A 14,154-nucleotide genomic window follows, 5' to 3' on the forward strand; every position below is an offset into this window, starting at 1 on the left:
GAATGGCTAGTGTAAGATGAAATAAGGTTTAATTTTTTATTATCATGAGGGTATAGCACAGCATAGCGCATGTTTCAAGGTCAGGGGACAATTTTGTGGAGTTGGTTCTCTCCTTTCACCTATATGTAAGTTCCAGAAATTGCTTCTGAGCCACCCACTGAGCCATCTCACAGTTCCCTTTGGTGTTATTTTTATTTAAAAATGTTTTAAGAACTCAACAAAAAGTTCACCCATAGCGTTAAGGAAAGTTGATGTGATCCTCTTCAAAAGTTACTTTGGAGTTGTTTATCTAGAATGCCATGAATTCAAATAAAATTACCCAAATGGTAATAATCCACATTTTAAAATTTCAAATTGAACTGCAATGCAAGGCACACTCTTGGTCTCTTGCTTGTGTGAGCTATTTTGTTCTCTTTTTGAGATGGAGCTCCATGCTGCCCATTCCAGTCCTTGAACTTCTGATCCTTCTGCACTAGTATCACCACACCTCATCATGCTGTTTTACAATGGAAAATTTATACTCCATTCAATCGAGATTTCCCCATCAGAAATTCCAATGACTTTGCTTACATTAAAAGGTGAAAATATTGTGAAAACATTCTTACATAATTAAAAGCTTTATTTCCATTAATTTTATTAACTTTATTGAGATATATAATATATATGCAACATAGTTCATTGGAACCCTTTGGCTCATCATATTTTGATATATATGTAGCACTACAGAATCACCACTAAAGTAATTTTAGAAAAAAATATGGACCCCCAAAGATATTGTATATCCATCAGCAGTAATTTTAACTTCTAACAATTACAGTCTTGGATCACTCATCTACCATCTGTCCATAAAGCTGTATATTCTGTAATTTCATATCCATATCCAAATGACATGTGGCCTTTTCTGCCTGCCTCCTGTCACTCAGCATCATGTTATAACATGTGTCAATTATTTCACATGGCTGGAAATTGTCAACTGCATTTATATGCCACTTTTTGTTGATCTGCTAGGGCAATCTGGGTTGTCAATTTGGGGTTATTATGAATAATTCTACTATCAACATTTTGTACAAATTTTTGTTATACAAGCCAAAAAGCCAAATTGGAACTGTTTTAGTAGTATGTACATATTCACTGAACTTTTCTGATAGAAGTACATTCAGAGGTATAGAAAACAAACACATTCCTAAAATCTCACCAATGCAGCATGAGGTAGAAATATAGAGAAAAGCTTTTGCAGACTGTTATCATCATCATTTGTTCCTCAAATTAATCTCTTTGGATTTTAGGAGCGAATCACAATGAAATTAGATACCAATATGGGTGGCAAAATGCAAAAGGCTAAATCACAGTTTACTGAAGTGGGGTCCTGCCAAGCTTTGCCATTCTTTCAAAGGAGGGTTTCCCTGTGCAACCAGCTTTCTCAGGTAGTCACTAGGCTCCAGTTGTGGGATGTCAGGGTTTTGTTTGTAATATTTCTGCAATTTCTCTAGAATTGTAGGCAAGCCAACTGAGGCAGCATAGAACATGGGCCCACCCACGTGCCTTGGCCACCCATACCCATGCAAGTAAATGACATCGATGTGCTCTGGGCTGGCAGCCATCCCCTCCTCTAAGATGCGGAATGCCTCATTGATAAGGGCATACAAGCAACGCTCCAGGATCTCCTCCTTGCTGATGGAGTGCTGCTCAATGTGATGGGTTGCTCTATACTGTGACAGGAATGTGGAAAGCCAGGGATCAGGTTTGTAAACCCGACCCAATGGTTTGTCATATTGGTACCAACCCTTACCTGTTTTCTGACCAAATCGCCCATACTCACAGAGCAGATCAGAAAGTGGGGAGTATCTGTTATTACCTCGCTTACGGGCAGGCGTTCCTGGTGGCAATGAAGGTCCAGTAAGGCCTTGACCTTTACGAATTTTCCAACCCACATCTAGCCCTGCCAGGTCAGACACTCTAAAGGGTCCCATTCTAAAACCAAACTCTTCTAAGACCCCATCTATATGCTCTGGTTTACTGCCTTCCTCTAACAGGAAGTATGCCTGATTGTAATAGGGAATCAGCATTCGATTCCCAACAAATCCATGGCAGTTGCCTACAACGACCCCGATCTTTCCAATCTTTTTTGATAAGTTCATAACAGTGGCAATGGTAGCAGGGGAAGAGTATCGGCTTGGAATAACCTCTAGCAACTTCATGACATGAGCTGGTGAGAAAAAGTGGGTGCCAATCACCAGCTGAGGGCGGTCTGTGGCAGAGGCAATCTCATCCACGTTCAGGGCTGAAGTATTGGTGCACAGAAAGGCTCCTGGCTTGCACAGGGCTGACAGTTCAGCAAAGACCTGTTTCTTCAGATTCATATCTTCAAACACAGCCTCAACCACTAGATCCACACTTGACAGCTCTTTTGTGGATGAGGAGAACCTAAGCTTGGGTCCTGCCAAAGCGTGGCCACTCGGCTGCATTTTGGATGCTTCCTTTTCCAAGATGGCAGTAATCATCTTCCTTGCAACATCCAACTGTTTCAGGTCCGACTCTACAGCAACCACGGGGATCCCAGCCCTTACAAAAGTAATGGCAATGCCTCGCCCCATTGTCCCCAAACCTATGGATAAGAACAAAGGAAAGAAAACACAATTTGCTGAACAGGTGGACACTGGTACAAGGCTCTGTGACAAAGTGGCATTTTAAAAGATTGACCATGGGAGAGATTGCTCTTCCAGAGGTTCTAGGTTCGATTCCTGGCACCTATATGGTGGCTCACAACCATCTATAATGAGATGTGGTGCCCTCTTCTGGCATGCAGGCAAACATGCAGACAGGACACTGCAATAAATAAATAAATCTTAAAAAAAAAAAAAAATGAAAGTAACAGACCCAAGCATAGTGCTGCTGCTGTCACAGTGTGTGCTGATCGTGCATGTGGCCCTGGCTTCTGTCCCCAGCACCAAACATGAGTAAGCACGCTAGGATTGGTCAATGAACATAAATGTTCTGAGTTCATGCACGGCTAAGTGCTCCAGAGGAAATAAAAATCCGTAGGATTCATATTCATATATACACACAAGCTATTAAAACTAGTGAACAAGCCCAGGAAAGCTTTAGGATATAAAATCTGTATACAAAAGCCACTGGGTTCTCATTAATATTTATTTCTCTGTGTGTGTATGTCACAGATGTCAGAGGAAGGAAATGGGTGTTCTCTTCTGTTACTGTCTGCCTATTACTTTTGTAACAGGGTCCTCTCTCTTAAGAGGGTGGGGACTTATGTCTTTTCACCTACACTGTAAGCCAGCAAGTCCCAGTGACCTCCCTGTCTTTGTCCTGCTTGGAGCTGGGGCGCTGGGGTCTAAATCCTGATGTTTCAAAGCAGGTATCTTAACTGCTGAGCTATCTCTCCAGCCTCAAAAAATTTCCAAACATTAGCAATGAACAATCTGTATGAAAATAAGAAAATAATTCTACCTACCATAACACCAGAAAGGAATACATTTAACAAAGAGAGCTTCTGTACTAAACTTAATGAAATACTATTGAAAAAATATGAAAGAATGGCCGGGTGTTTAGTTGTTAGGTTTAAAGTGCTTGTCTAGCATGCACAAGGCCCTGAGTTTGGTCCCTAATGTTGAAAACAAGAAAAGAAAAAATAAAGAAGGAAGGGAGGAAAAGGGGAGAGGGAGGGAAAGAAAGAAAAGGAATCAAAGAATACCTAAGTAAGTCAAAAGGCATCCACTGTTCACAGACCCGTAAAACGTTAATACTGGTAAGATGAAATATCAAATTGATATGTAGGACCAATGCAAACTCTGTGCCATCACAATTTTTACATAAATTAACAGTGGATTCTAAAATTCATATAGAAATGCAAGAAGCCTAAGAGAGTCAAAACAGTGTTTTAAAAAATTGGAGAAGTCACTGTTCCCAATTTCAATAATTATGACAAAACTGTGGTGTTCAAGGCAGATGCAGTTGACTGAGAGTCTGAAAAAAAACAAAAAACAAAAAACAAAAAACAAAAACTCCCCTCCTAAGGCCCATGTGTAGACAGGACTACTACTGTTGAAAGGTCCCTGGAGCTGACCTGCTGGATGGAGGGAGTTCATGTACTCTGGCAAGAATTAACAAGAACTAACATGAGCACTAAGTTCAAAAAAGAACTTAACATTCAGTAGCCTCAAGTGAGTGACATTTGAAATGGGCTGTGGTTTTTGTACACAACAGTGTAGTTGTGCATATGAACTGACAACACATAAGACCTGCACAAGAGCAAGCAGACAAAAATCTCAGCATAAAGGGGGAGGGGCAGGAAGTCTGACCCCTGCTAAGGGGCTATTGGCCATTGATGGTTGTTGGCAGAGGGAAAGTCGGTTTTCTTTAAGAATGAGCCAATCCTCCCAAGAGGCTACCTGACACCCATGCACATACTAGCAGCACTAAGTAGCCTCTGTGATTTTAAAAGAGAGAGAACACATGAAATTTGGGAAATAGTGGTGGGAGGAGGCTAAATTGAAGGAAAGGGAACAGGGTGGGGGGGCTTGATCCAATGTTCACATGTATGAAATTCTCAATTGAGTAAAAGAAATGCACATGTTTGAAGAATGCACTTACCAAGAACACCAACTGAGGAGACTGGTTGAGCAGATGCTGTTTTCCAAGATGCTCCAGAGGGAGTTGACCACTTATTTGTAGACTTTTCAGCAAAAAAGGCATACTGCAGGGCTCTAGCTTGTCCTGATGCCCGAAGGTACATAAACAGCTTTTCTTCTTCCTTAATGCCCACTTCATAGGGATGCTTCACAGAGGCCTGGACTGAGCGGACACAAGTCTCTGGAGCCAGCCGGCCCGGGAACTGCTTTCGTACCTTGGCGATGGCTTCTGCAAAAATACTGTCCATGTTGGGCAAGCTTGGAACTGGCTTATTGAAGAGTCTGCGGGGTTCTAGAGGTTTATCTAAAAGGAATCGTAAAAGATCAGAGCACTGCAAGTATAATACAACGGCAAAAGGACCCCACCACGGCCGAACAATAGTGCATGCTTCCTGTGACCCAACTAGAAACCATGCATTATTATTTAACGAAACACTAATTCCCAAATCTACTATCTTAGTAACTTCAGACCATAAAGTAAAATTTAGAAGATCTAAAATATTAAGGTACTAATCCAGGCATGGAAAGTACATTCTCTTTTTATTGTGAGGTCAAGACAACTTTATAATAGATTAAATATTAATCTGTCAGTGAGTCCAAATATGCCAGTTCTTAGTTAATATATTCAAAATTATTCACATTCCTTTCTTGACAGAACCATTGGTGGGGGTTCTAGACAGGGTTTCTCTGTGTAACAGTCCTGGCTGTCCTGGAACTCACTCTGTAGACCAGGCTGACCTCAAACTCACAGAGATCCGTCTGCCTCTGCCTCCTTAGTGCTGGGACTAAAGGCATGTGCCACTCCTGCCAGCTACAAAACCTTTAAAATACCATAACAGATGGGAAGTAATATGATGCAATGATTGCTGATGGAAGATAATTGGAAGTTTATTGGTGAACTGATTTTCAGTACAGGAGGGAAGATAGTCAACGGGCGTGGTGTGGGGGTCTTTTTCTCCAAAAAGGAGATGAGGTAACTGGAGACACAGGTGGGGTACCTGGATACACAGGCTGAGGAAGATGAGACCTGTGCAGTCCATGGTTGCTGTCCTTTGAGGATGACAAATGAAGACAGTGTGGATAGAAGAGGGGACCGGGAGAGAACAGGTGGTGGGAGGGGCAAGTGGAAGAGAGAGGAGGATGGATGTCAGGGCTGTGGCCTCACCCCTGCAGGACACTCAGACGGGGAGTGCTAGCCTTGCCGCTTCTATTGCTCCCTCCGACACTACAGCTGCCTCCTAACTAACACCACTGCACACCCGATTCCTTCAAATGTTTACATTCAAATGGCTGGTTCCCATCACAGGTGCAGTTTAAGTGGTGTAAGGGCATAGACAGGATGGGACAATGTGAACAACATTAGCATTTGACTTTGATGCAGTCTCACGGAGGTCCAGGAGCAGATCTTAGCCCTGGGAGTTACTTCTGGGGGGCAGCTGTGGTGTCTGGCAAGTCCATCCAGACACCAAGGAGAAAAACATCACCCATGAAATGTGCAGGTGGTGATAGGCAGTGGGCACCACTGGCCAGCTCAGCACCAGCTGCTGGGAAAACAGGAAGGCTGGGATGAAACAGTGACTCCAACAGGCTTGTAATTGCCACTACCCTAGGTTCTACTCACAAGTTTTGACAAAACAGTGGGTTGTACTTCAGAAGGACACAAATGTGGTCTTCTCGCCTACACCCTCTTGCCAACCTGGCAGGAGGAGACTGTCAGTCTGGCTAAAGAGACCCAGTGCTCACATAAATTGCTTCCTCAGACACAAAAGACTACTTTCTTCTTACCCTGACCTCATGTGCTGCACCCACAACTGCCCATCATCAACTTCAGGAGGGCCGCTCACGGGTAGGTGGCACATCAAGAGGAGGCCTCCCTGTGGGACAAGGTCACTCGATTCTATAGAAACATGGCCATACAAATATTCACTTGAAGTGAAAATAAATTACAAAGAGAAAGGCTAAGGAAAGACCCGCAATAACTAACAGAAACAAAGGTCTTTGAAACAGAAACAGAATTGTTAAAAATGGACCAAACATCCAGGGCAAAGGGCCTGAGCTCATTACATAGACAAGAATAGAGCATCAGAGGAAAGCATGCTGGCGTATGCCTATCACCCCAGAACTTGAGACAGTGAGGCAGGATGATTGAGCATTTGGCCAGCCTGGGCTAGAGACTCTGCCTCCAAAACAAAAACCAGGGGCTGCAGAAATGGCTCAGCAGTTGAGAGTGTTTGTTGCTCTTCCAGAGGATCAGAGTTTTGCTCCCAGCACCTGTGTAGAGTGGCTCACAACCACCTGTAACTCTGGTTACAGGGGATTTGATGCCCTCTTTGGCCTCTGAAGGTACTGCTCTCATTTGCACAAACCCATACAGATATACACATAATATAAAATATAAGCTCAAGCCCCAAACCCACCAATGAGCCAACCCCCTAGAGCATCCATTCCTGAGAAGAGACTCCTAGATGGACACTCCGTGTGCCCAGCCCTCATGTTTAGCTTCACACCAGGAACATGTAGTGGGGATGAGTTCTCACCTGTAGGATGGCCAGGCTGCTGCTAGTCACAGGCAAGTGGAAAGAAGTAGCATTTTACAACCCCTGCCCCTTCCTCAGAGGAGGCTCTGCCCTCTCTCTTGTACCTCTGTAGTCTGGGAGGTTTTGTTTGTTAGGAAAATGAAGATGCTTAACGAGCTTTCATAGTCAACTCTCCAGGATATGGTGTTAGGTTTGTAGAGAAAATGCACACCATGGGCACAAGAGCTCCTCAGCTCCCTCTTGATCATCCCTGGCTCCAAAATACTGCTACAATGGGAGCCACTCTCCTCACTCTCGGGAGGGGGGAAATGAAATCTTTTCTTTTTTGGTGTTTCAGTTCAACATTTGAGTAGTGGATGTGGCAATAGGCTGCAGGCTATGTGATAAAAAAAAAAAAAAGCCCAATGTAGTCAAGTTGGAGAACTATTGCTGTGCATTAAAACTAGCTTCACACACGTGTATAAACACACGTTTAATGATGTATTTGTTGTTTATGAACCTGACCATCAAGGCAATCTACCCATTTTGTTTTGTCAAATGGTTATATACTAATAGCTACATTTAAGAGTAAATGAGAGAGAAAGCAGGGAAGCATAAAAAGAAGAAGACCTCAACTAAAATGGAAAGCAGGCATCACTAACTGGCGTGTTTTGAGAGATAATAAGTCACAAATAGAAAGATGCTCTTAGTCAGGTCTTTATTGCTGCCCAGCTTTTCTACTGTTCCCCTATTACATTTACCTTCAACAAGGAGAAAACTGGATCTCACATAGCCAAGAACGGCCTTCTATCCTCCTGCCTCCACCCCAGGGAGCTGGGATTACAGGAGTGTGCTAACACCCACAGTGTTATGACTGCTGGGATTGAATCTGGGGACCCCCACATGTGAGATAAGCACACTATCACCCCTAATATGAAACAATAAGATTCACACAGTCCATTTTCTCGAGTGGGCTCTGTTTTGCTAGAGACAAGCAGAGACTCCCTCGGCTCCTTTAAGTGAGGTTTCCTGACTTGGCATAAGCTGAAAACCCTGCTAACAACTGAATGGTGTGTACAAGAGCTGGCAATGGCAGTGACCACATCTCCAAGCCGGCAACATGCTGCTGGATGGCAGCATAGACCAAGGCCATGAGCACAGCTCTCAGTACTGGCACTAAACATACCCCAGCCATCTTGGATAGAGGCGGCTACAATAGCCACAGCTTTGATTTAGCAATGTTGTTATTTAGCAGATAAAAGACTTGTGGCCAGAAAAACGTAAAGATTTACAGTAAAGACAGATTAAGATAAATAAAAACCTCTAAAGGTTTACAGTGTGTTTTAAAATATACGTAGGCTTGGGAAAGAAAAAGAAACAGGATAAAATGGTTAAAAAAATAGAAAGAAAGAGAGAGTAGCTGCATGTGGTGGCACACACCTTTAATTCCAGCACTCAGGAGGCAGGAGGAAAGTTTTGAAATCTCTGTGATTTCAAAGTGAACCTGGTGAACAGAGTGAATTTCAGGACAGACAAGAGTTCACAGAGAAACCCTGCCTCAGAAGATGAAAAAATAAAAGTAAAATAAATAGAGCAATAAAAAAGCCATGGAAAATACTCAGAGACTCTGGATACTGTATGCTATTTTGTGTCTGAATTGTTTGACTGCCGAGGAAATAGCAACAACTGATAAAAGAAATGCTACTGGATTAATCCAATTTATATATTTTAAAAATGCCTTGACTTCAAAATTTAAGCATAAGGATATGTTACTTTGGAAAAGAGATTTCATTTGTGTTTCCACAGAAAATGAAAAGCTATGGATTCCTTCCAGACTAATATGGTTTGATGAAGCAAGACCCCCTGACACAATGTCCCAGGTAATCCAACATTCAAAACAGCTGGGACAAGGCAGGCAGCCTTGCAGACCACTATAGCCAGGATTTCTGCATCTTCTTAGGATCCCAAAGACAGCACCCCTAATAGCAAGAAGCAGTTTGGAGAGAACAATACCCACATTCCTAAATATTGTTTATGAATGTTTGTTTCCACTTACATGGAGTTGGTTATGCATGATAATGATCACAGTCAATCTATTTTTAAAGGAAAAAGGGGGGAAATTATTTAGGAATGAATACTTTGCATTAGTATTGGAGTTTCATTTATTGATACAAATTTAAGGTCAATTTTGTGATATGTAAATTTCTCCTCTTGTTTAGGTATTTTGTTTATACAGATCTTTTAAAATGTAATGCATAATTAAATACAGATTGTATATAATCATTTGTAATAGTCAAAACTTATGTTAGTTAGGATTTCTAGATATACAGAGATATATTTGAGATGAATAGTCTTCAAAATTTTCAAAGACCTTCTGAAATTGGCATTTAAAATGGTTTAGGGTTTTTCATGACTATGAGATACAACTGCTTCTGGCAAAACCAATTATGTCTGAGAGGAAGATGGGCATTGGAGACACTTGTTATGAAGTTTGCTTTTGATATAGCAAGACTAGCCATTTGGGCAAGAAACTGCTAAAGAGTCACTGCAAACCCTGCCTAGACTGTTTGACTGTTGCTGTATAAACTAGACATGCAGGACCCACAGGAAAGTGACTGCTGAACTTGCAAAAAAAGATGGGTAGTCCTGAAGGATTCCTGCTTCGTGGAAGAGTCTGCCAGACATTCTGCAGGACACAGAGAAAAATGACTGACAAACTGTCAATACAAGCAGACAGTTACAATTCCTTGCTTCACTGAGAAGTCTGTCAGACACACTATGGCCTATGGGCTGAAGATGGGTGCCCCAACATTACAGAGAACTTCTAGTGATTGTCCATGTAGCATTGTCTCTGTCAGTTCTAGAGTTTATATGTTATCCTTCTGTGGTCTTTGATGGAGTTAAGACAGTTATGATTATAGTTAGGACTAAATATAAGTTACTTATAAGACTTTATAATCACAAAAATAAGATAGAAGATGGAATATTTTCTTTAAATCTTGCTAAATGTTAATGGACTAAATATTGTTAACTATAATTCTTATTTGATAACTATTTTGTTATATATTTTACTATGTTAAAGTTAAAACCCTTTTTATTTAGACAGAAAAGAGGAGATGATGGGAAATGTCATTCTATATGTTTCTCATATTGGTTAATGAATAAAAAGCTTTGTTGGCCAATAGGAAAGCAAGATAGGCAGGGCTAGGAGACAAGGAGGATTCTAGGAGATGCAGTAGGAGAAGTCAAGATGTAGGACATGAGAGAAGAGGTCCAGACCCTCTCTCGAGTAGGATAAGACCACGTGGAAGCACATAGATTGATATAAATGAGTTAATAGTTAAGACAGAGCTAGCCAATAAGAAGCTCTAGCCGTTGGCCAACAGCTTTATAACTAATAGAGTCTCTGTGTGTTATTTTGTGACTGATGCGGCTGTGGGACCAGGCTGGTGGGAAAATACTTGTAATAAAATGGTGCCCACAACATGGGTACTAAGAACTTCCACTTAAAATGTAACAAAAACTTAAAAAAGGATTTTAAAAACAAAAGGACAGAGACATAAAACAAATAAAAACACAATAGCAATTTAAAAGTTCTATTATTCACTGAAGCCCAAAACAGACATGGTGGGTGTGATTGTGATTGGTTGTAGCAAGGACTAAACACTAAGCCCCAACCAGCATGGCCCTTGCTCTCTCAGAATATGGCCAAAAGTCAACTAACTTTGTGGAGCTCTTCCTTTTTAGTGACAAGAAAATCAAAAAGAAGAACGATTGTGGTCCAAGTGGCTAAGTGGAGAATAAAACCCATGTTCTTGATGTCCAGCCAGAGGACATTTATGTATCAGACTGCACCTACCAACATACTGGGCAGGCCTCTCTTTTACCCTCTGGGTAAAATTCAGTGGCTTGGATGGTGAAAAAAGAGCAACATTTTCAATTGTTTTATTTTAGTATTATTGTGGGTGCACATATGGACATACATATCCTGTTTTGTGTGTGAGCAAATGTGAAGATGGTGAAGATACAGAGTGGTAACAACATAATTGTCCATCAGCTGATAAAGAAATTGTGGTTCAGCTGGGCATTGGTAGTGCACGCCTTTAATCCCAGCACTTGAGAGGCAGAAAAGAAAGGAAGGGAGGAAGGAAGGAAGGAAGGAAGGAAGGAAGGAAGGAAGGAAGGAAAGAAGGAAGGAAGGAAGAAATTTTGGTGGTTCAGTCATATGGAACACATTTTAGTAATGGAAAGTAGTCAATTATTACTAGATCAGACAACACAGATGGTTCTCAAAAAACACAGTAAGTGAAAGAAGCCATGCAGACTCCACACTACAGCTATATAAAACTCTAAAAACAGAAAACATCATTGTCTTGAAGTTGGTGTCTGCTGAATGGCCAAACAAAATGGAAAGCATCTACCAGAAGGAGCCAATCTTTTTGAGGTGAAAAGTGTATTACCACTACACCGTAGCAGTAATCACTCAATTATTACCAACACTCACCAAACTCTGCACTTAAATGGGTAAAATTCATTGTGCATAAAGGAACATCAGGGAAGCTCAGGGGAAATTCTAACTCCATCTGTGTCGCTACTTAAATGGAGAATGGTAAATAAAGTTAATATGATCTATACAACGAGGAAACACATAAAACAAAATGGAAACACATCCAAAAAATCAGAAATATCTGGGCAAACTAGCATAGCCTAAGCTAGGAAAAACCAATAAATAAAACAAGGGCTGGTGACATATCTCTGTCACACATGTGCAAAGCCCAGAGTTCAATTCCCAATAATCCTCTCCACAAAGCAGCACACAAACAAACAAGCAGGCAAACAGAAAACCATACCACAATAAAAAACAAACCCTCAGATAGTAACTTTTGGAGAAAACTCTTTTCCATTTGTCATTATCTCCTTACCATTTATGTATTTACTCATATAAATTCTAACTAGCTATAAGTTTTTGTAGTGTTTTTTGTTGTTGTTTGAATTGGGATCAAACCCAGTTTCACTATGCTAGAACTTATCCCTCAGGAAGATCCTCACATCTGAAACATTTGTACATCACACGCATATTTTCTCATCTCCATCCTCTCTTCAGGACAAAAATGTAAAACAGTCACTGAAGCCAAAACCATAGGCGACTTAACTTTTAAAGCAGACAATGCCTTGACGTTGGGGAGCCACCAAGTGGACAAACTCCATAATGTTGCTGACTGAGACCGGCCATCATTGTATTTTATTACCTTTCTAATTTAATGTTTAGAATTAACTTTAAAAGCTGAAGGGAATAAACGCCCCCCAGATCACAGTGTGAGTGCAGAGGACCTGGGTCCTTATCCTCTGCTGGAAGTATCTCAGCTCTCAAAACAGAATCCATGGAGACCAGGTAAGAATAGACGTCCCATAAAACCAAGGCCAGTACAAACAGAAATCAATAGTGTAGCTTGATGCCAAGAATGGCCTAGGGCACTCTCTGTAAGCAGACTGTGAGTTAGTGTTCACAAGCCAGGCAGCCCTCTCTGGAGCACAGGGACACAGAGCTGTGACAGCAGCCTGGGAGGCAGAGCACAGCAGGGATGGTCCTCCCAAAGGGCCAGGACACCCGCTAGGAGTCAGCAGTATTCCCCATTAGTACCTCATTTTCATAGTGTGAGCGCCACCTCCACACTGAAACCCCAACTAGCTGGGGTTTTGGAAAGAAAAATGGTCACTGTCAGGGGTGGCTAACAGTCTTTCATAGGGATGTCTTGAAGTTTTCTCTGTCACCAAGCAGAGACTAGCAGGCACTCCATTCTGCCTGGAGCCCAGCAATCCTCTCAAGTATTTTGTTAGGCAGTTTTTTAGCTTCTCCCCACTCAGTTAAGAATATGCAGCCTCCCTCAAGTTTCCCACAGAGGTTACTGAATGAATGGTTTTAGCGTCTATAGTGATCTCTTGAAAGGTGGCTTTTGTGGATTGACTCTGCACTCGTCTCCCAGAGTTGTCACCAGTCCCACCTTTATTTTTTCTAGCATAAAGGCACAATTTTAAGTAATCCCCACAAAACAAAACCAAAAAAAAAAACCTAACAGTTCTGTAGGCAAGTGCTAAAGGGGCGCTTGAAGGAAGCCACTGGTCTGTACGCCCAGCAGGGACAGAACACACTTGTCCAAGACAGAAACTCCAGAGGCCATGACCTCTTGGAACGCCTTGCAGGTCCCACCCTCTAGTAGATCAGCTACATGTTTGTCCCCATGTTTCAATTTCATTCTATTTTTCAACCAGAAAAGCACTCATAGGGCATGACGCCTCCAAGGTACAGCAGAACAAACTCTAAGCCGTTTCCTTAAAGCTTCAGCAAATGTCCAGTTTCACTCCCAGAAACAATCGCTTCGTTTCCTGCGGAATCCTCTGGAAGACCTCAGGCATAGGCAGCAGAAACACTTGCCCACTCTTGGCATACATACTTTCTCTCTTCTACTCACACCCTCCTTTTTTGTTACACTGTTATCAAGACACCACTTAAAATAATGTTCTTTTCTTTGCCTAATACAACATACCATGGAGTTTATGCCAGATCAATGCATTTAAAGCTTGGCTGCTTTCTACTACATGAATGCCCCATTAGCTATTTAAGGAGTCCCTCCTTAGAAAGCACATTTAGCTTATTCCCAATTGTGTGCTATTTTTTAAAATTATTGTTTACCCATAATCTTCTGGGCAAATCTGACAGCTTCTTCAACTGGGTCTGATGTCACAACTGCATCCAGGATACCAAACTTGAGTGCTTCACCTGCTAAAATATGTCTTCCTGAAAAAAAAGAAAAGAAAAGAAAATTAACCAATGAACACTGTGAGGATGAGCCAGGGCATTGTTCTTTCTGGAGGGGAAGGTGGCCATTCCTGGATATACCAGGAGCCTGTCCTGGAACTGGCTCTGTAGACCAGGCTGGCCTCAAACTCCCAGAGATATGCCTGCCTCTGCCTCCCAAGTGCTGGGATTAAAG

General features: G+C 41.8%; 1 protein-coding gene across 1 annotated transcript in view; it reads right to left on the reverse strand.

Annotated features, from left to right (window-relative positions):
• Positions 1 to 623: 623 nt before the first annotated feature.
• The window catches only part of Ehhadh (enoyl-CoA hydratase and 3-hydroxyacyl CoA dehydrogenase), a 32,741-nt gene continuing 19,210 nt past the window's right edge, over positions 624 to 14,154 (reverse strand). Inside the window, exons 5-7 of the mRNA XM_051191190.1 lie at positions 13,854 to 13,958; positions 4,609 to 4,950; positions 624 to 2,605 (exon numbers count right to left, since the gene is read on the reverse strand). Coding sequence (XP_051047147.1) covers positions 1,344 to 2,605; positions 4,609 to 4,950; positions 13,854 to 13,958 — 1,709 coding nt within the window. The 3' untranslated portion in view covers positions 624 to 1,343. The remainder of the gene's footprint in view (positions 2,606 to 4,608; positions 4,951 to 13,853; positions 13,959 to 14,154) is intronic.

This window comes from Phodopus roborovskii, unplaced genomic scaffold, assembly GCF_943737965.1.
Source record: "Phodopus roborovskii unplaced genomic scaffold, PHOROB, whole genome shotgun sequence".
Lineage (NCBI taxonomy): Eukaryota > Metazoa > Chordata > Mammalia > Rodentia > Cricetidae > Phodopus > Phodopus roborovskii.